Source organism: Ornithorhynchus anatinus, chromosome 8 (genome assembly GCF_004115215.2).
Source record: "Ornithorhynchus anatinus isolate Pmale09 chromosome 8, mOrnAna1.pri.v4, whole genome shotgun sequence".
Lineage (NCBI taxonomy): Eukaryota > Metazoa > Chordata > Mammalia > Monotremata > Ornithorhynchidae > Ornithorhynchus > Ornithorhynchus anatinus.
The window spans coordinates 20,062,972-20,084,116 of record NC_041735.1 but is presented as its reverse complement, the minus strand read 5'-3'; the positions used below and the strand labels follow the sequence as shown (position 1 = coordinate 20,084,116).

The 21,145-nt window shown below is 50.8% G+C and overlaps 1 protein-coding gene across 2 annotated transcripts; it reads left to right on the top strand.

Annotated features, from left to right (window-relative positions):
• The first annotated feature begins 682 nt into the window (after nucleotides 1-682).
• C8H20orf204 (chromosome 8 C20orf204 homolog) lies at nucleotides 683-13,363 on the top strand. Of its 2 annotated transcripts, none has more exons than XM_029070110.2 (5): nucleotides 683-2,055; nucleotides 6,060-6,163; nucleotides 8,826-8,903; nucleotides 10,622-10,774; nucleotides 11,716-13,363. In XM_029070110.2, exons 2-5 carry the CDS (start codon nucleotides 6,074-6,076, stop codon nucleotides 11,893-11,895), a joined length of 501 nt encoding a protein of 166 aa, XP_028925943.1. In that variant the 5' UTR covers nucleotides 683-2,055; nucleotides 6,060-6,073; the 3' UTR covers nucleotides 11,896-13,363. The 2 variants fall into 2 exon arrangements, with proteins under 2 accessions (XP_028925943.1, XP_028925942.1); XM_029070109.2 differs by having other exon boundaries at nucleotides 6,023-6,163.
• The last annotated feature ends 7,782 nt before the right edge of the window (nucleotides 13,364-21,145 follow it).

The window sequence follows — 21,145 nt, the reverse complement described above, 5'->3', positions numbered from 1 at the left end:
AGTGTACATTATGACAAGGTCCTCAAAATGACCTTCGAAGTAGATCAGTCTTGCATCCATGTCATAGATGAGAAAGCTCATCTGTTTGAATTCTGTGTCTGTGCTGTGTCAGTTGTCTCCGAGTAGTGGGGGGAGGAGGTGCCTTCCAGTGATGAGCCAGGTTTCACTCTGAGTGAAAGGCACCAGAAGTAACTGAGCAGGATACCCCACTCCTCTCTCTCCCCCAGCCTTTCTGGAAGGGTTCAGGAAATAGGGAATCAATGCCTTTATGTTTGTTCAAATCCCCCAGGACCACCAACTCCACAATTAGGGATCCCCTGGGTTATGTATACTATGCGACAGTCACTGTGAGCAAAACCTCCAGATCTGTTCTTGATCCGATTTAAAGCCCGGTCTCTGGAAGTCCCCATGATAGAGAGCTGCGTGGGACAGGACAGGACTGGATGGTTTCAAGTCACCTGGAATTTTATACTTTAGTGAAGCTTGTTGGGGGAAGGGGGAGAGTGTCTCTGTGGGCTTCTGTGGGCCGTTCGAGACACCTATTTGTGAATTGTCCTTGTGCTCTCTGGAGGGAGAAAATCGGTCTCCTGAAATAAAAGTTATTTTTGGAGTACTCTTGGGTGAAATGTATTAAATCCTGTTTTTTCGTGATAGTTTGGAAAGAAAAATGAAGAATTTCCCTGGAGGCCACTGAAATTTATTTTTGTAAAAGGAATGCCAAATAGACTTAGAAATCCATAGCAGCAAGAATCATGCAGGCTCCTGGAAGTCATGTATCTTTCAGGTCTCCCCACCATCTGGCCTCTTGTGGACCTTTGGTAAAGAAAAGAGCCCGTCTATTGTTCAAATAGTTCTTGAAGGGAAGCAGCTCCAGCCGGCTCCCTGTCTGCACACAATGCTTTGAGAATTTGTAATCATCATAAACCAGAATTTATTGAGAGTTCAGGATAGGGGGCTGGGGCGGGGCGGGGAGATGGCCCTGCTGGAGGTTTGGAGATGTTTGCTAGAGCACCTGCGGCCTTTCCATCGATAGCTCTGATTGGAAAGCTCTCGGGTCCCGAGTTTATTGGCTCTACTGGAATGGAAGCGAGAGAAGAGACTTTGCTTTTTCCTTGCTTCCCTCACTGAGGACCCAGAAACTGGACATTTCCATGACACAGTAAAATAACCATCTCCTGGCAGCAACTCTAACTCTGAGCTGCGTTTTCTTTTTGTTAAAAGGAGAAAGCAAAATCCACCAATTGCTCTTGCTTCCACAAGGTTGAGGGAGGAGGGCGGGGACTGGCATTGGTGTAAAAGTCTGTTGACTTGGTGATCGGCAAATTCAAATCTCTTTCTCAGCTCCTCAGGAAGCCAAGATCTCACGGCATCCAGTATCTTGGAGGGTCCTCTGCCCAGACCTGCATTTAGTCCGAGGCGTGAAAGTGGACCGGGGAAGCCGACGGGGCCGGGCCACCCGGAGTCGAATCGTGTCACACATCTGCCTGTTGACGTGCATGAAATTTTGCTTCTGTGATGTTTTTCACTTTTTGCCGATAACTATTTAATCAAAAGAACAAAGGCCCTCTTGATACTGGTGAAGTTGGAAACCCGGGGCTCTGGCAGGGAGAGCAGGTTAATTGATCATCTGCCTGGAAGACTTGATGAGACAGGATATGAACAGGGGGAGGGGGAAGGACTGAAGGCTCCAAAGTGCTTTCTCTCTCTCTCTCTCTCTCTCTCTCTCTCTCTCTCTCTTCCTCCCCTCCCTCCCTCCCTCTTTCTCTCCCCTCCCTGCCTCCCTCTCTTTCACTCCTACATCGGTTCATGGAGCCAAGTTCAAATGGTGAGCCCGGTGGAGCCTAAGAGAGACGGGCACAGGAAGGGGACGAGCAGCCGCTGGGTCCGGTGGAGGGGAAGCCTCGCAACCGGTCATGGGGCGCTCGGGGATCTGAGGGTCCTGGCAGGAGGCACCCTCGGGGAGCTGCCCTCGAGGAGTTGCCCTCGTCGCAGGGGCACCATGCTGCTGCCGGGCGGCTCGGCGTGAAAAACCGGCCCGGGATCCGCTGCTCAATGGTAAGGGGGCTGCAGGGGGGTCGGGGCGGCCTGGGTTCCCCGCGGGTGCCCTGCGGCTGGCTGGGGCTCTGGGGCGGGCGACGGCGGACAGAGGGGTGGGTGGTCAGCTTGGAAACTCCCCCCCTCCCTGCCTTCTTGCCCCCCTCTCCCCCTTGCCCCTGGACTTCCCGGCAGCCGGGCACGGAACCCCGCGGGACAGAGGACGGTAGAGGCAGCCCGGGGTCTCCCCCTTGCCCCCGTCCTAAGTGGGGGGGGGACCCTGCCTGCTCCCAGGGTGGACCCTTCCCCCTCGCCACCCTCTCTGGGCTTCGGGCAGGGGGCGAGGAAAGGCCACCCCTTGCAGGAGCAGCGACTCCGCCTTGGAGGCCCGGGGCCAGGCTGGTCCTGTTCTCCCCGTCGGGGCCGGGGCTCGGCCCGGCCCAGAAGGACCGGCCCCCACCCACCCCAAATTCCCCCGATGGGAGTGGGGGGGGCGTTCTCCTTTCCTTCTACCTCCCGGTCCTCCGACCCCCTCCCTGTGCCCTCCGACCCAGGGCCGCCCCTAGTCGCTCCTAATTGGGGCTGCTGGTGGAGGCCATACCTCTCGTCGTATTTAAATAAATTCAGTCGTATTTATTGAGCGCTTACTCTGTGCGGAGCGCTGTACTAAGCGCTTGGAATGTACAGTTCGGCGATAGAGAGGGACAATCCCTACCTCAGCCCTGGGGAGACCGGCTCCTCTGCTCTGGCCTCGCTCGTCTTTTCATTCATCCGTTCAGTCGTATTTATTGAGCGCTTACTCTGCAGAGCACTGTACTAAGCGCTTGGAAAGTACAATTCGGCGACAGATAGATACAATCCCTACCTCAGCCCTAGGGAGACCGGCTCCTCTGGTCTAGCCCCGCTCATTCATTATTGAGCGCTTACTCTGTGCAGAGCGCTGTATTAAGCGCTTGGAATGTACAGTTCGGAGACAGAATCAATCCGTATCTCAGCCCTGGGGACACCGGCTCCTCTGCTCTGGCCTCGCTCGTCTTTCATTCATTCAATCGTATTTATTGAGCGCTTACTGTGTGCGGAGCACTGTACTAGGCGCTTGGAAAGTACAATTCGGCGACAGAGAGAGACAATCCCTACCTCAGCCCTGGGGAGACCGGGTTTCTCCGCTCTAGCCCCGCTCATCTTTCATTCATCCATTCAATCGTAATTATTGTGCGCTTACCGTGTGCAGAGCACTGTACTAAGCGCTTGGGATGTACGATTGGGCCACAGATAGAGACGATCCCTGTCCCGCAACGGGCTCACAGTCTAAAACGGGGAGAGAGACGGCAAAACAAAGCAAGGAGACAGGCTCTCCCCCACGACCCTCGCCTTCCCTCTTCATCCTCCTCCCCCTCTCGGGGCAGGGGGCCTCTAACCTACCAGGCCCAGCCCCGGGAAGGTCAGAAGGCTTCCCGGACCCGGTTTCCCCCCTTTCCCACCCCCACACGAAGAAGTCGCCCCAACCCAACAGTCCGTGTCAAAGTTCAGGGCCTCGTCGGGCCCGCGTGGGCCGGGCAGGCGACGGAGCGGCTCCTCCGACGGAAGAGGCTGAAAGGTCGCCGCTTCCAACCCTCTGCCTTCCGCATTACCTACCCCAGGCTGACGGCATCACTTCTGGTTTTAAAGATCTTCCTGGAAGGAGGTCCTGGGTCCGCCTTCCAGCTTCCACTCCGCCAGAAAATTCTTCCTAAGAATGAACCTTGATCTTTCCAAGCGAGGTGTCTCTTACCCTCTGGGAAGGAAAAACGGGCAACTGTTCTCAGCGAGGCAGGACTTCTCTGAACTATGAAAAGAGCAGGCATCGGGGTCTTCCCTCCTTACAGGAGGAGGCCAGGAGTGCGGTCACCTTGATGGTCACTTATGAGGGCCATCGCCATCAGTGTTGCCATCCCCCATTTCTGGCTTCTGGTATAAAACGGCTAGAATTCCTCAGCTGAAAATGTGAGAATTGCTTTGCTAACTGCCCAACACCAGCCTGGCTAATTTGTATGTGTCTCTTTAACTGGTTGTGCTCTGATGCGTTCGGCTTGTCTGTACATTTGGGGGGTTAGAGGTCCCTGTGTGTGACTACGGCTTTGCAGAAGAGAACATGCAAAGAGCTGGGGGTGTCTGTGTGGGAGGCAAAACGATAGTTTCACATTCACCCCCGTCCCACCCCCTCCCCTCTCACACTCACTGCCCAGCTGGCTGAGGAGGAAGAGGGAGGGAGGGGAGAGACTATCATTTGCCTCCACACACACCCCGCACCCCCACCCCGACCCCAGGATGCTATTTTGATGAGGGGTGGGAGTTGGGTTGGAAGATTGGGTGGGGGCTGGGGGAGGGGTGCTGCTGAAGCATCAGAAAGCTTCCCTTCCCTTCGTCCTCCCCCCCATCCCGTGTTCAAAATAGAGCGTCTGCATCGTGTATATATGTTTGCATGGAGTCACTTTTTGAGAGAGATGAATGTTTTCATTGCATTTTGACCTCAAATACATTGCTATTTAAAAGATCCAGACAAGAAAGTCTGGTTTAGGAAGGGAATTGAATGCAAATGCCAACGAGGAGTTAGAAAGCTCTGGGGTTCAATTCTTGATCTGCTTTTGATTTGGGAAATTAGAGGCACCGGTGGGGTCAAACATCTGTCTGGGGAGCTGGAAGAGTCCACCCTGCAGGCAGGAGTTCCGTCCTCACCCTTCCCAGGCTGGCCAACTTCTGAGGAAAGGCTTCTGTGCATGAAAGGGACTTAGAGGTTCAGTGAAATGCCTCTTCGTAAGGGAACACGAGCAGTGGTTTCCTAGACCTCCGCGTCTCTAGTAGTCCAGACTTAAGGAATTGAAAATCTGGTCTCCAACTGGAAGCGGGTGTGTGAGGGAGTGGCGATTGTTTGTATTAAATATTAATGTGAGAATCATAAACCTGTCTCAAATATCTTTTTAAAACCTCTTTGTTTCTCTGTGATTGTATAGGGCCAAGGGTTTTGGGTGATTGTTCACTGAGCAATCTTCTCAAAGATAAAATTTATTTACTCTGTAGGGGAACCTGCCAAGTGAAAGAGGCTTTGCCCCTCTAGGCTGGGTTTCATTATTACATGGAAAGCAAGAAGCTTTCAAGTTTGCAAGGGGTGAATGATGTCTGGTCAGGTGAGAACTTTTAACACAGATTTTCCCCTTTCATGAACCAAAGACAGAGGGCTTTTAAGAGCAGAAGTGAATACCAGTGAGTTGATTGCTATTCAAAAATTTTAGAACACAACGATCCAGCAATTTTTTTTTAAGGGGGAAGAGGAGGGGAAATGGGTAATATTCTGCCTAATAATAATAATTACGGTATTTATCAAGTTCTTCAATGTCAAGCACTGTGCTAAGAATTGGATTGTTTCTCAGGGTGCTCACAATCTAAGAGGAAAGGCGAGCAGGTGGCTTATCCCCATTTTCCAGAGGAGGAAACGGAGTCACAGGGAGGTTAAAGTGATTTGGTCACTCAAGCTCACCCAGCAGACCAGGGACAGAACTGGGACTAGAACCAGGCCTCCTGGCTCCCAGCCCCATTCTTTTTCCATTAGACCACCCTGCATCCCTGAAGCCTCTTTTTTTTTTCTAAATGTGCAGTTTGGGAAAAATGAGTATTGTTGTCATAGATGATTCTGGGAGAATATCTAGAGGATAGGCACGTGATCCCGAGAAGACCCACGGAAATGCCATTTCCATTATAAGGTCAGAATTGTGCCTCCCCTGAGCCTCTGGGTCTGTCCACCTGACTGCCCTTATGTTTGCCTGCTAACCCATTCCCGCTTTTCCCGGAAGGCAGAGGACACTGCAACCTGAGCACTCATATGCTCCCGGCTTCTCTGGAATCATCTCCATTAGACAGAGCCAGCTGTTTCTCGGAGCCAAAGTGCGCTTGACTGAGGTCCAGCTCCTGGCGTGGCGTCTGATGCTCAAGTATAATTGTTCCCCCTCTCCAGATTTTCCCCAGGAGTCTCCTCTGGGTTGTTCTTCTAGCACTGGGGGCTTCCATGCTGGGCAAAGGCAACAAGAAGCGGTGCAGCATTACCGATGTCCTGCAGCATTACAAAGCTGTGATCTTCGAGGAGATCCAGATCTTGGTGAGTTCCCAGCCCCTCCTGGAGGTGCCAGGGAAAGGGAGGGGTTACCGGACCGACCTGTTGTGTGTTTGGCTTCTCCACTTCACCTGGACTGCTTTCATTCTAGAGCCAGCATTCCTGGGTCAGAGAGGCAAAGCAACATCCCATTTGACAATTTCCCCCTGCCAGTTGGGAGGGGGCACTCCACCCTATAATAATAATAATAATATTGAAATACTATGTGCCAAGAACTGTACTAAGTGTTGGAGTAAATGCAAAGTAATCAGGTCCCATATGGGGCTCACAGTCCAAGTAGGGGGGGGAGAAACCCTATTTTGCCGATGAGTGACTTGCCCGAGGTCACATAGCAGGTAAGTGCAGGAGTCAGGATTAGAACCCAGGTGTATGTTCTCCTTGCTTTGAGGGCTGAGCCTGCAGTAAGAGCAACACAGGCTAGGTCTATGGAAGAATTTTCTGACAGTATTGGAACAGGAGACTGGAAAGACCTTTGGCTTAGGTGAGACCCTCTTAGGTCTAGGTTGGTGCCTTCCTGGTGTCAGGGGACCCGATTGATTGACTCTTCAGGACAAAGAAACAGAAATGAGACTATCCACATTTCCTTTGCGGAAATCGAACCTAACCATTCTTTGGGGCTTTTTGGGGGGAGTATTTTGTAAAGTTCAAACAGATGAGGGAACGGGGACTTTCCCACAGCCACAAAACAAGGTAATGGCAGAACAGAAAATAGACCTCACACTCTCTAGTTCAGCATATCTTATTGCCCCTCTGAACCTGGTTGTCCATTTGCAATAAATAATGTGCCCCCATCAACTTGAGGCTTCCATCTTACAGCTGAAACCTATTATTCTTTTTTATTCTTACGAGTCTCCTGCCGACTCCCCTACAATGGTTTTCTGAAACTGTGAGCTTGGAGGATGATCTCACTGCTGGGTTGCCACAAGGAGCTGCTTGGCATCAGATCTTCTTGGTCAGGACCACCCCCTGATCCCACTCCATCTAGACCTCCCCCCTGCCCATCCTCCCTCCCCCCTACACCTCTGCCCTGAGGTCTGGTTCAATGAGCACCAGAAACACTCCTGCTCCTCCTCATCATTATTGTCATAAGCAATCCTAATCACTCCTATGCACACAGCACTATATTAGGCATGTGGGACCATACAGTGTAACTAAAAGAAATGGTCTCTTCTATAGTCTAATCAATGGTATTTATTGAGCACTTTATGCATAATACTGTACTAAGTGCTTGGGAGAGCACAATAAAACAGAGTTGGTAGACATGTTCTCTGTCCAGAGAGCTTAGAGTTTAATGGGGAGAGATGCAGTCATAAATGGCTGAGCAGAGCCAAGAGTCAAACGATAAAAACAAAAGTAGGTGAATCATGAAACAGATATTCACATGAAGGCTAACATGGAAAAATATGACCAGACATTTGGGCATAGCCACATGGAGGAAGTGACTTTCCAAGAGGGCTCAGAAGGTTGGGAGAGAAGCAGTCAGAGTGATTTGAGAGTGGAAGTTCCATGCAAGGGACAGGTGTGGAAGGGGACTATGAATTACTACCTGTGGTGATTGGGGGCTGCAGAAGAATCAGCATAGGGAAGACCTGCAGCTTTTGGCTGGGGTGGGTAGGTTTCCAGCTTCCACCAAGCCACAGGTCCATAGCAGAGAATAGGAAACAGTGGAATGGGTGCCCCAGGGAAGATTGAAACACTAAATCTGAACTGCTGGACTAGCAGAAGTCTGGTCAGAGATAACTGTAGAAGGGGCAAATGAGGGGCATTGTGGAATAAAATTGGTTGAGGAAATCAGAACATTTGGACCTATCTGTCCCCCTTGGATACCCCTTCGGCCAGAGAAGAAAGGGAAGAGGAAGTCCACATTATAGACCCACAGATCCAAAATGAGCTGGATGCAATCAAGGACATGTTGGGAAGCCTCTTCTGTCCCGGGCCAGGTGCAAAGAAGGGGTGAGGATGAGTGGTGATGGCTCATGCAACCCCATTTCTGTCACTCTAACTTGCCGGATTTAACATCTTAATGCTATTTCTGGGGAAATGGAAGTTAAATGGCCAGTAGATGTCACCAGAGCCTGTGATTTTTCTTGGTCTTGAAGGGTTTTTTGGGGGGTAGGGGATGAATGAAGGGAATCAGAGTAGAGTGTGCAACTGTCCATTTTTATACCAGTCTGGCTTTCAGCTAGCCAGCTCTTGTCCAGTTCCAGTATGGGTCCGGATGCTCTTGTATCCGATGTTTTAGTTTTCAGTGCTGATTCTCCCTTCCCTGCAGCTCTGGTTCCTCAGCCCTGGCAAGGGTGTGCCAGAGGTCTGGAACAAGTCCAATGTTGGGGTGGTGGTGGGGTCAGCGATATCCTGGAGAAGAGCTCTAGGATTGTGTGCAATTGGCATAACTCTGCAATATGGCGGCTCTGATATCATCACATCACCCTGCATGCCCGACATAGTGTGTATCATAGTGTGGCATCGCATGCATCACTCGTGGGGTGTTTGGGAGGGAGGGCCCATCAGTGGCCTCCTTAAATGGAGCCACTGGCCAGGGTCACACTATCACTATGGCCTGAAAAAAGGGGTGGAAGGGAGGGGGAGCAGGGAAATAGCAAAGTTGGGCGATGGGTTCACCGAGTCGTTCTCTAATTTTATTCAGAAAAACCTGACGGGCCCCACGGGCTCCAGGAGGCGGGGAAGAGGGAAGACCGTGGGGCTGCCCTGCCGCTCTGATAAGGTAAATAAGTGAGAGTCGAGATCAGCCCCAGGCTTCCAGCTGCTCAACTTAGCTTTCTATGCCCTCTTTCCTGCAGAGACTGCAGTCATGACTGAGGGAGGGCTCACCCAATCTTCAGACCAGAGTCCTGAGCCTAGACTCCATCCCTCCCCTAAGAAGCCCTTCCCCCTATTCTTCCTGACCCTGTCTCCCACGATGACCTGAAGCTCTGGCCATCCTCCATTCTCAGTCACTGAGCTGGGTTTAACCTCTTCTCCTAGTCCAAGTCTCCTACCCTACACCAGTTTTCCCAAAATGCCCAAGAAAATCAAGGCCAGAAAGTCCGGAGTTGGGCAACAGGGAGGGACAGCTCTGGCTGGGGAAGGAGATAAGTGAAACAGTGTTTCCCAGTTTTCCTTGACAATCCACTGGCTCAGGGCTGGGGTCCAAATGTTGGTGTGTTAAGCCATGTGGGGCTGATTTCCATATCAAACCAGGAGTCAGGGGAAGAACATATGCAATATCTCTCCTGGGTTGATCAGGAACCCATCCAACCACTGCTCTGCCTCCCTCTGTGGCAACAGGACGCTTGGAGGAACTATGTGATGGTTGCTCTCCTTGACAACCAACCCAAGGGGTAGGGATGCCCTCTCTAGCATCTTTAACTCTTCCTCTAGTAACCCATTATGGACCACTCATACATGAACGCATTCTAGAGCCACTTGAATCTGCTGATGCTTTCTGCCTGCACAACTTCCTGGGGTTACGAATGAGTGTTTCCCTCTGTTTCCAACCCACTGCTTTCAAACTCCAGTGGCTCTCTCTTTATCTAGGGGTGATGGGGATTTGCTTAGAGCCAGTTTCATGTTCACTCTGTTCAAACCTTCCGTGATTCTGTAGGCCGCAATCATGTACTCCCTCAGTGTGTGTCTTTCCAGACTGAAGAATCTTAACCTTTTCATGTTTTCCTCAATCCTCTCTTTGTTGCCCTTCTCCGTACTTTCTCGAACTCTAATTTTAATCAATTAATCAGTGGTATTTATTGAACATTTACCGTGTACAGAGCACTACTGTACTAAGTGCTTGGGAGAGTGGAATACAACAGAGTTGGTAGACTTGTTCCCTGCCTACAATGAGTTTGATGTCCCCAAATGAGCATTTATGGGTAAAAATGAAGATAATATTGTAAGAGCAGACCTCCAATCCTCCCCAAAGTTTATTTGTAATAGGACTTGTGCTTGAATTGTTTTTCTTCAGTGGTGGTGGTTTATGTTGAATCATCCACACTCTCTTGTCCAGTCCCCCAGAAGCCAAAAGCATGCCTTGCCAGATGTTCAGTTAAGGTAAGGGCACAGCCTGACAGTAGAATAGTATATCCCTGGCCACCCTCTAAGCAATAGGCACTGCTGGACCCACAATCAGTTTGTACACTGTTGTTGAGAGAGACATATCTGCAGTAGCAATTGATAGGATCTTCCTTGGAATTCATGCAGTTGCCCTTCATATTCAAAAAAGATGCTGCTGATGGCAAAAATAGCATTCCTTTTGGCACTGTCCTGGATTTCCTCCTCCTCTCCCCCTAGAGTGACCAGTGCTGAGGAGGTGTGCCCTCTGGTCAGTCGGTGATCTGCTGAGGGATAGCAGTTCCATGTGGGTTTTGTTCCACCTCTCATACCCCAGTACAGCTGCTACCCCTCCCCACCCCACTGTGCCCTCCAACCCTGCCTGTGTCCTTCTAGGAACAAAAAATCCTGCTGTCCATCTACACTATGGGGCTTTCCTTGAGGCGCGAGGTGGCCAGCACCCAAAGAAACCCTCTAGGGAAGACGGTGTTGAGGGTGGCCGTCCACACGGAATCTGTGATCAAAGAAAATTGCCGGAGGATTCACCAGGTCAGGCCACTTTCACCCCTCTCTCTCTCTCTCTGACAGGGGGCAGTTCAAGGGGTCGGAGGCTGTGGGAAGGGAGGAGAGGCAGAGAGCCAAAGGAGGTGAAAGCAGCATTTTCCACCCTCTCACCGGAGCGAAAAAACAGCAGGCTGGGGGTTCCCCCAAGGCTCTCCCAAGAGGCAGACAGAGTCATTAACTAATAAAACCTCTGAGATTACTTAGTTTGAGCCAGTCCTCTCCTCAGCCAACTCTCATGACTCCTTCTCTTCTCCTGGGCCCGTCCCTGGGGAATCCCAGTCTGAGGATCGGGTCAGATTCCGATACTGTACCTATACCCTGCCAATACCATGCCGGGCAAGGTCCTGGGAATTCCCAGGCTGAGGGATATCTTCTTCTGGTGAATCACTGCCTGAAGAGCTGAGCCTGCTGGATTTTAGCCCATGAACCTTTCCAAAAGCTCATCTCCTTTTAGGAAGGAACCAAACCCCAGGAGATTAATTTCGGGGGGTAATCATGAGGTTTGATGGCTTGGGAGAAAACCCACAGGAGGAACAATCAATCCATGGTATTTACTGAGCTCTTACTCTGTGCGGAGCACTGCACTGAGCTCTTAGGGACAGTGAAATAGGGTAAATAGAGGCAATGCTGAGCAGTGGTGGAAATGGGGTGGAAGAAAGGTAGAGAACAGTTTCCAGAAGGCGGGAAGAGGTGAGGAGAGGAAGACGGAGATATTAACAAGGACAAAAGAGAGGGGAAAGAGAAGTATTTTCTTTCTGTAGAGGGAATAGGTGGGCACTGGGAAAAGGGGTTTGGAGAGGTGAATGAGTGGGCTGGCTGCAGAAAATCGTGGCCATCACAGGCTTGGGAGGAGGCATGACCATTCAGAAGCTGTACGATTGGTTCTCGTTGACGCTTTTCTTTCCGTGTTTCTTCCTTCATATCAGCAAAGCCAGAAACAAATGAACAAAGAGCAGAAAAAGCCAGTGCTGTCCACTGAGCCCCCGAAGCCCCAGGAAAAGGGGAGTCAGAAAAGACGTCTGAAACAAATGGTGGAGCGCTTTGCCGCATGCTGGGAGAAGCTGTACTCGCTCCACTCCCGGCTAGAGGACACTCCGGGCCCCTAGCCCGCCAGCTGGACTCTCCTCCCGGGACGAAGCCACTCGGCTCCCCGCACCTGGTGCTCGGGACATCTGTGAGCGAAGGGGCTTGCGACATGACCTGATGGAACTTAACCTCTCCCCGTTCCCACCCCTTCCTTCAATTTCCTTAACAAACTGAGAGGACCATCCTTGGGATCTTCCTGCTCCCTGCCTGGTCTCACCAGGGGATGAGGGGAGGAGGGGTGCTGGAAGCCAGGGAGAAGCCTCCACCCTCTCCCACCCCTGTACTGTGCTGACATTTTGGGTCTCCCTTTGCCTGAGGCCCGGTGGTTCAGCTTGTGGTATTTAGGGGTGAGTTTAGCAAATGGAGGTGAAGAGTCAGGATGAAAGCTCAGAGAGGTCTGCGGTGGGCTGCATTGCTGAAGGTGCTCAAGAACCCTCCCAGAGCCTTGGAGTGAGGTCACAGAGGACCAGTGGGGTAGGGCTAATGGAGCCCTGGCTAATTCTTGCAAGTTTCAGCTCCTTGGCTTCCCTCCTTGTCATGTCTCAGTTATTCTCTCCTGAGCCGGCTGTTCCCTTGCCGGCTGATTTGCCCCTTGCTTCCTCAATGCCAGCAAGGGGGATGAAATTGGAAAAGTCATGGGGACCAGAAAGACCTCAGTCCATTTGAAAAAGAATTCCCCATCTCCCTGCAGGATGGCTTCCTGCCGCACTAAGATGCCTGTAGGAAGAGGACAGAGTTCCAGGAAGAAGCGAAACTCGGGAGGAAGTGAGTCTGGAGAGTTGGTAGAGGGGAGGGAGAGCTTTGCCTGAGGCCCCAGCTTGGTCCTCTGGACCTAGGGAAGGGGTTGCCTTCTGGGAAGTGAATCGAAATGGTTTCCGGCCTCTATCGTCTCCACCTGGCACCCTATCCTTCCAGGTTCCTCGGGGAGCACCAGTTCAGCAGCTTGGCTAAGATGCTCTAAATTCTTCTCTTGCTTCAGTTGGATGGGATTGTCATCTTTCCTGATACTGCCTGTCTTCAGCCTGCACCATTTTTCAGTTATGATGGTTGCTGGGCCTCTCCTCAGAGTCGGCTGCATCTCCAGGGTAGGTGAAGTCTTCCCAACAAGGTGTTGACCACTAAGCCCAGTGCCTGCAAACTATCCTGGATCTGGGTGAATGAGTTTGCCACAAGCACAGATGGGCTCCATTGGCAAGACAAACAGAGGAATCCTTCGGGATTCAGCCGAAGTGGGAGGGCAGGATTTGGTGACTCTTCCTTCCCTTGGCCCTCTGAGTCCTGTACCAGTCCTCCAGGGTTTGCAGTTGCTGGAGGGTTGGTGGTGGGGAGAAGAGAGAGAACGAGAACCAATACACCCTGGGCAAGGGCTTGGAAGCCATAGCGAGAAGGGCACGATCAACATGGGGGCTGATGGGAAATGTTTGGGGGCCTCCTGGTCTTACGTCGTCTGCTACATGTATTGTGAATAAACAAAGTTCCGGTGCTAAAGATGGTGCTTCTACCCAGAACACTCGTGGGGGTGGGGCGGAGGGAGAGGGTAGCACAGGATCCCTGAAAATACCCGTTTCCTCCCTCTAAAATGAACAACTTGCAGAATACATGAGAGGGCACCATTACCCAGACCGACGGTGACCTTGGGGATCCTGCTGGAAATAGGGAAGGGAAGCCACAGCCCACATTCTTAAAACATCACAGTGCTAGTCTCATAAATCTGCCTGCGATTTATGCCCCCACAGGCCTTTCCTACTGAGGCCTGCATTTTCCGGCCTATTGTCATATGACCACAGTCTCTTTGATCTGCTGGAAGTTGGGGTCTCTATAAGTGGGGTTGCTCTGATGCAAAACATTACTCTCCACTCTGGGGCTAATTGAGGCCCTTTAAGGGGTTTTCTAGGCCCCGAGGAGTCTCAGATGTGACCCTTCCCTGCCCCGCCTCTGTGCAGCACCTGTCTTCCCCTGGCAGAAGAGCCACCTTTCATTCATTCATTCATTCATTCATTCAATAGTATTTATTGAGCACTTACTATGTGCAGAGCACTGTACTAAGCGCTTGGAATGAACAAGTCAGCAACAGTTCTGGCCCAAGGCTTGGAATGACTTTGGGATTTCTCTCCAGGTCATAAAATCTCAGCACTAGCTGGGTAAACCATCCATCTAGGAAGGAAAACACTGCCAGAAGCCTAGGCAATTGGGGCTCAAATGCACTGAATTAATCGTGGAAACAGCCTCCTGACTGGTGAAAGGTGAGAAGACCGGGAAATCTGGTCTGGGGGTTTGTGTTTTGCTGTCCGGTGTTTGTAATCACCTTTTCAAAGCCTGGTAGTAAATTTTCTTTCCTAATAGCTTCACCTGTCTCTATTGCTTTCCACTTTCCAGAGTTTCAACCCCTTTTCTGTGAAATGGAGAGTACGAGAGCAACGATTAGAACATCATGGGGTAGGGAGGGGAAGGGAGGGTTAGCAGCGGCTGTTTCTGGGGACTCTTTCTTCACTGGTGGCAGGCTCAGAAATGAGCTCATTTGCACTGGGTTCTGTTTTGGATTGCTGTGCTATGCAGAACTTCATAAATGAAGAAAAATCAGGAGCTAGAAAGCATCTCTCACCACAGTGAGGGGATAGTGCAACCCAGATCAGTTCACCTTTGGTGCTGAAGGAGGAGTATATATTAATCAAACATATTGAGCACTTACTGGGAGCAGAACATGGTACTAAGTGCTTAGGGAGAGTACAATACAACAGAATTGGTAAGCATGTTTTCCTGGCCACAATGAGATTACTTTACGCAGTGCACTGTACTAAGTTCTGGAAAAGAATACACAGGTGGGAATCAGACACAGTCCCTGTTCTTTGTGGGGCATGTTATTTGGAAAGTGTCAATCCTGACTGCATCTTTGGCCCTCAGCTCTTGTTCCCTAGTTTAGGGAAAAGACCAGAATTGAGGTGAAGGTGGGAGGCTTTGGAGAGAGAAGCTTAAAATGACTTTCATCCATTCATTCAATCATATTTATTGAGCTCTTACTGTGTGAAGAACACTGTATTAAGCGCTTGGAAAGTACAATTTGGCAACAGATAGAGACCATCCCTAGGCAACAACGGGCTCACAGAATCCAATATACAGTAGTAAATCCTCCCGTTTAGACTGGGAGCCCTATGTAGGACGGGACTTTCTGATCTGTTTGAACTGCATTTACCCTAGTGCTTGGCGCAGTGCTTGGTGCCTAGTGAGCACTTAAGAAAAACCACAGTTATTTTTATGAAATCCAACGTGTGCATTCTTTTGCTTCTGAAATTGGACTCTAAGGAACGGGTTAGTGAGGGACTTCCCAGAACTGTAGCTCCCAGCATTAGATTCTCACAGTATCTTAGATAGCGAGTCCCTGAGGGAGAGGGGCTATGACTAATTCCCACGTGTCTATTCCCTCCCAGTTCTTAGTACAGTGCTCTGCACACAATAAACACTTAATAAATACTATTACTTCTAGACCCCAGTTGACCTGGAGCCTGTCTCCCACCACCCTGGTTGGGGCCGTAGAAGCCAACTGAGCATCCAGACAGCTGTGTTCCCAAGAGAAGTGCCATGTTTGCTTGGCTCTCTTTCCCTACCCTTTTAAGCCAGTGCTAATCAATCCTGCCTACGTGGGGGAAGATGGGAGTGGAGATTGTCTCGCAGGCCTTTACTGTTCCTAACTGCTTGATGACCCCTGACCCCACTCCTCTCCCGTCAGACACCCCAAAGCTCCCTGCGAATGCTCTCACTGACCAATCACATGTGTGCTGAATAATAATAATAATCAGGATACTTGTTAAGCACTTACTATGTGCCAAGAACTACTCTAAACGCTGGGGTAGATACAAGTTAAGCAGGTTGGACACAGTCCCTGTCCCACTTGGGGCTCACACTCTTATCCTCCTTTTACAGATGAGGTCACAGGCACAGAGAAGTGAAGTGACTTGTCCTAGGTCACATAGCAGACAAGTGGCAGAGCCGGGATTAAAACCCAGGTTCTTCTGACTCCCAGGCCCATAGTCCATCTACTAAGCCATAAAGTTCCCCGCTTGCCCGTCCAAGGGCTGGGAAGTCGAGCAGCGACCGGCCTTCTTGGGCCCTCCATTCCAGACTGGAGCTCAATTCTGACCCGACTTGAAGTGGCCAATCACTCTGCACTCAGCGGGGGAGGAGTGGAGCTGTCAGAGCCCAGGACGGCTAGCTCAGTGACAAGCAGAGAGCAGAGTTGGGCACAATAGGAGCTGCACAAGAGCTGTAGACAGCAGGGGCACTGGTCTTTTCCTCTGGGGCCCATGAGAGAAGCACTCCTGCTTCTTAGTAAGAGCATCCTTCCGGACCTCCGTTTTAGCATCGCCTCCTAATTCCATCTGCAGTGCACCTTTCACCCTGTGCCTAAAAAGCTCGTGATGGGCAAATAACCTTTCTACCAACTCTGCTGTACTCTCCCAAGTGCTTAGTACAGTGTTCTGCGTACGGTAAGTGCTCAAAAAGTATCTTTGATTGATTGTGCTTAAGTTTCCTCTTTTAAAAAATGGGGAATAAATACCTATTCTCCCTCCCCTTTAGATTGGGAGCCCCATGTGGGACAGAGAGTGTGTTTTATCTGAATATATCATCTACTCCAGGCCTTGTCTCACAGTTAAATGCTTAACAGATACCACCACTACCACCATCACCATCATCATCACCAGCAGTATTATCTCTCAGCCGTATTGCTGCCTCATTTCTCCAAGGCCCCAGTTAATCCATCTAGCCAACATAGAGAAGCAGCATGGTTTAGCGGAGAGAGCATGGGTTTGAAAGTCAGAGGAAATAGGTTCTAATCCCGGCTCCGCCACTGGTCTGCTGTGTGACCTTGGGTGAGTCACAGGTCTCTGCGCAGCATGGCTCAGTGGAAAGAGCACGGGCTTGGGAGTCATAGGTCATGGGTTCAAATCCCGGCTCTGCCACTTGTCGGCTGTGTGACTGTGGGCAAGTCACTTAACTTCTCTGTGCCTCAGTTACCTCATCTTTAAAATGGGGATTAAGACTGTGAGCCTCACAAGGGACAATCTGATTACCCTGTATCAACCCCAGCGCTTAGAACAGTGCTCTGCACATAGTAAGCGCTTAACAAATGCCAACATTATTATTATTACCTCATCTGTAAAATGGGGATGAATAAGAAAACCGGATGAATAAGAAAACCGTGATTCCCCACGTGGGACAACCTGATTACCTTGTATCTACCCCAGTGCTCAAAACAGTGCTCGGCACACAGTAAGCGCTTACCTGTGGGCGGGAATTGTATTTGTTGCTGGATTGTACTTCCCAAGTGCTTTAGTGCAGTGCTCTGCACACAGTAAGCTCTCAGTAAGTACGACTGAATGAACATATACCATAATTCATATTATTTTTGTACTTACTGAGCACTTACTGCGTGTGCCGAGCATTGTACTAAGAGCTTGGGAGAGTGCCACTTGTCAGCTGTGTGACTGTGGACAAGTCACTTCACTTCTCTGGGCCTCAATTACCTCATCTGTAAAATGGGGATTGACTGTGAGCCTCACGTGGGACAACCTAATTACCCTGTATCTACCCAGCGCTTAGAACAGTGCCCTGCATATAGTAAGCGCTTAACAAATACCAACATTATTATTACAACAAAACAGAGCTGGTAGAGAAGTGCCCTGCCCCCACAGTGAACTTACAGTCTAGGGAGGGGAGAGAGACATCAATACAAATAACTAAATTACGGACATGTACCTAAGTGAGGGATTTAGATCGAGCTGGTAGGAGAGAATAGGTCCGGCTTTAGGAGCGGCCCTCGGCGGCGACAAGGGACGCTAGATGGCAGCATTGAGCTGCACTACCGTAATCGATGTTTCCCTCCCCTGGCAAAACTAATAATAATAATAATTGAAACCTCAGAATTCCCCTCTTTTCAGGTCTGCGAAGCGCGTTGCTCTCCTCCTCTCCCCTTCCTCCTCGGGAGGCAGGAGTGGGGCGCTGGAGTCGGGGTAACCCCTAGGTCAGGTCCCCCGTAGTCAGTAGGAAGAGAGCGATAGCGAGCCTTTGCTCTGCAAAGCAGGTTTGGGGATTTTTTTTTAATGGTATTTGTTCAGGCGCTGTACTGAGCGCTGCACTAAGGGGTTGGGGCCTAGAGTTTGTTCCTCCAGCTCCCCAGTCGGGAGAGCCGAAGGGAGCCCCATTCTCTGGCAGATGAGGGGGGAAAAATACGCTATCAAGCGCTATGTGTCAAACTCTGTTCTAAGTCCTGGGGTAGATACGTGGTAATCGGGTTGTCCTACGTGGGGTTTACAGTCTTAATTCCCATTTTGCAGATGAGGTAATTGAGGCACAGAGAAGTTAAGTGGTTTGCCCAAGGTCACACGGCTGGTAAGTGGCGGAGCTGGGATTAGAAGCCATGACCCTCTGACTCGTAAGCCAGTGTTCTTTCCACTAAGCCATGCTGCTTCCCCGGGAAACTGAGGTACGGAACAGGGAGGGTAGAGCAGAAGGCAGAGACCACAGATATCTTTCTAGGGTGGCCGCTGTAGCAGATTCCATAATTTTCTGCAACATTTCTGGGCTGTCTCTTTGGGTTGAGGGTCCCTGCTCAAACAACTGGCAGAGCCCTCATCCCTGGCTCTTCCTCTCTGGACAATGCCCTGGGTGGTTCCATCTCTCCTGCGGAGGGAAGGTGGCTCTTCTCGTCTGCTCAGAGGGCATGGACTGGGCCCTGTCAGGGACCTATCCTGGTTCCCCAGCAGGGCTTGGTTTGGATCCCCATTAAGACTTTGATTGGGTCCCCAGAAAGGCCTGAACTGGGTTCCCAGAAGAGAATGGAAGCTTCCCTTCCTGACCAGCTCAGCTTTTTGCGCCCCAGCTTCCTTTCTTATCAGCCTGGGGTGGTCACTGTGTGGGGCTGGGGGAGATGAAATTTTCTCCAGGCCAACCTCTTCTTCCCCCACAAGCAGGTGCTGTCCAGTGTGCTTACTTACCCGCTTGGGATGCCCAGGACCCTTTGACCTGGACTAAGACCCTGGGGGTCCAGAGTAGAGGAAAACCAGGGAGTGCTCGTGGGCCCACTGGGTTGTTTCCTTCACTGTCCCTGGGGTCAGTTGGCCTGAGCCTCTGGGCAGGCCTTTCTGTGGTGTCTATTTCTGCTCCTTCTGGTGGTCCCAACAGCAAGCAGAGAGCTGGGGGAGTAAGTGGTGGGGTGGCCAGGGGGCTCCTCAGGGGTGGCAGCAAAGGGCATGGAGGCCAACAAAGTGGGGCTGGGAAGAGCAACCACCCTCTTGGATGATTGGCCCTCTGGGGAGGACAAGACCCATAGGGAGGCATCCTGCCAGGCTGGCTCTATGCTGTGCTTTCCCTCCTCCCTCCCTCTCCGCCTGCTCTCTCCCTCCTCCACCCTCCCTCTCTTCCTGCTCTCTCCCTGACAAACTTCCCAGGCCCGAAGCTCCTCTGTGGGGAGGTGGAGGCTGGTCTCCCGAGAGCCCCTTGCTGCTGGGAAGAACAGACGCAGACGCAGAATTGTTTCCTTGATCTCACCAGCCCCAACCCTCCGGAACCTCTGCGGGGGGTTTGGGTTCAGATGAAAAATGGTTTGGGTTTGAATGTGTGAGCCAGGGCGCTTGGGTTGTGTGTTTGTGTGTCTTTGGTGGGTGTAAAAACAAAAGATCAAACACCAAGAAACCTTATCATCAGGTTAAGCAAAGACAAAAAAGAGAAACCTAAAAATAAACTCATTCTTTAGCTGCACTTGGCCACTTTTAAGATTAGTGGCCGATGAGAAGAATGGATGAGCTCAGGACACACAAAGTTCTGTTGCCGCCACAGCAGGGTGAACCCAAGCGGGGCAGTTGTGAGCAGAATGGCAGAAAGAAGCACAATAGAACCGACCTCAAACCCTGCTGAGTTCTTACGGGCTGTGGAGGCGACGGCAGGGGACAGACCAGCCTGGCATGCAGCAGTCGAGAGGGTGACTTTTTAAGCAAAGGCTTCGGACAGGCTGCAAATCAAAGGCAAGGGCTTAAAACACTGCCAGGAGGAGCAAGGGGCACTATGACCACAAGTCTGAGGCTGGCGTTTGCGTGCGTGTGCAGGGTCGAAGGGACTGTCAGCTGCTCATAGGTCTCGTCAGCGACACCCTCGGGCACGGACAGTGATTCGTCGTCAGAGGCGGGCATCGTCTCTGCAGATGAACCACTGTGCATACAACCACTATCTGCCATCATAGCTCTCTCTCTCTGTCATACTTCTTCCAAATATTAACCTGGATGGTGGAGTGGCCTGAGACTGTGGTTGCCCTGGCCCTTGGTTGACCGAAAGGTAGGGATCCGTTATACACATTACCAGCAACCCCGCCTTGTCTGTCCTGAAGGGACGACTCAATCCATCCAGAGAACATGGCTCCAAGATAAGCCTGAATGATAAACTGAGGTATTTGTTAAGCGCTCCCTATGTACCAGGAGAAACAGTGTGTCCTAGTGGGTAGAGCACAAGCTTTTGAGTCTGTAGGACCTGGATTCTAAACCCGGCTCCATCCACTTCTCTGCTGTGGGACCACGGACAAGTCAATTAATTTCTCTGTGCCTCAGTGACCTCATCGGTAAAATGGGTATTAAGAATGAGCCCCCACTATGTCCAACCTGATTTGCTTGCCTGGCACAAGTGAGTGTTTAATAAATACCGTAAAAAAGAACTGTCCTAAGTGCTGGGGTAAATACAGGATAATCCAATCAGACGTAGTCCCTATTCCATACAGAGCTCACAGTCTAAGGAAGAAGAGGTGTTGAATCCCGATTTTATAGATGAGGAAACGAGGCTCAGCCAAGTTAAGTGACTTGACCAATCTCACATTGCAGGCAAGGGGCAGAGCCAGGAATTGGAGCCAGGTCCTCTGACTCTCAGGCTTGTGCTCTTTCCACTAGGCCATGCTACCACTGATTGATAGATATCAGGGCCACCTTCCCCCTGCTTGGACACAGAACTCTCCTTATCACTGGTCAGTCCCTTTCACAGAGAACAAAGACACAGAGAGAGAGAGACCCTGAAAGAGGGATAGGACAGTAATGAGAGATATAGAAAGGGCAGAGGGCAAGAAGGAGTATATTGTATTTTCCCAAATCCTTAGTACAGAGCTTTACACACAGTAAGCTCTCAATAAATACATTGACCTACCGACAAACTGAGCGGGCTGGGACAGAAAGTGAGCACGACAAGGCGGTGAATGTCTGGGCAAAAGTTCACAAAAAGGGCTTGGGAGTGAGGCCAGAG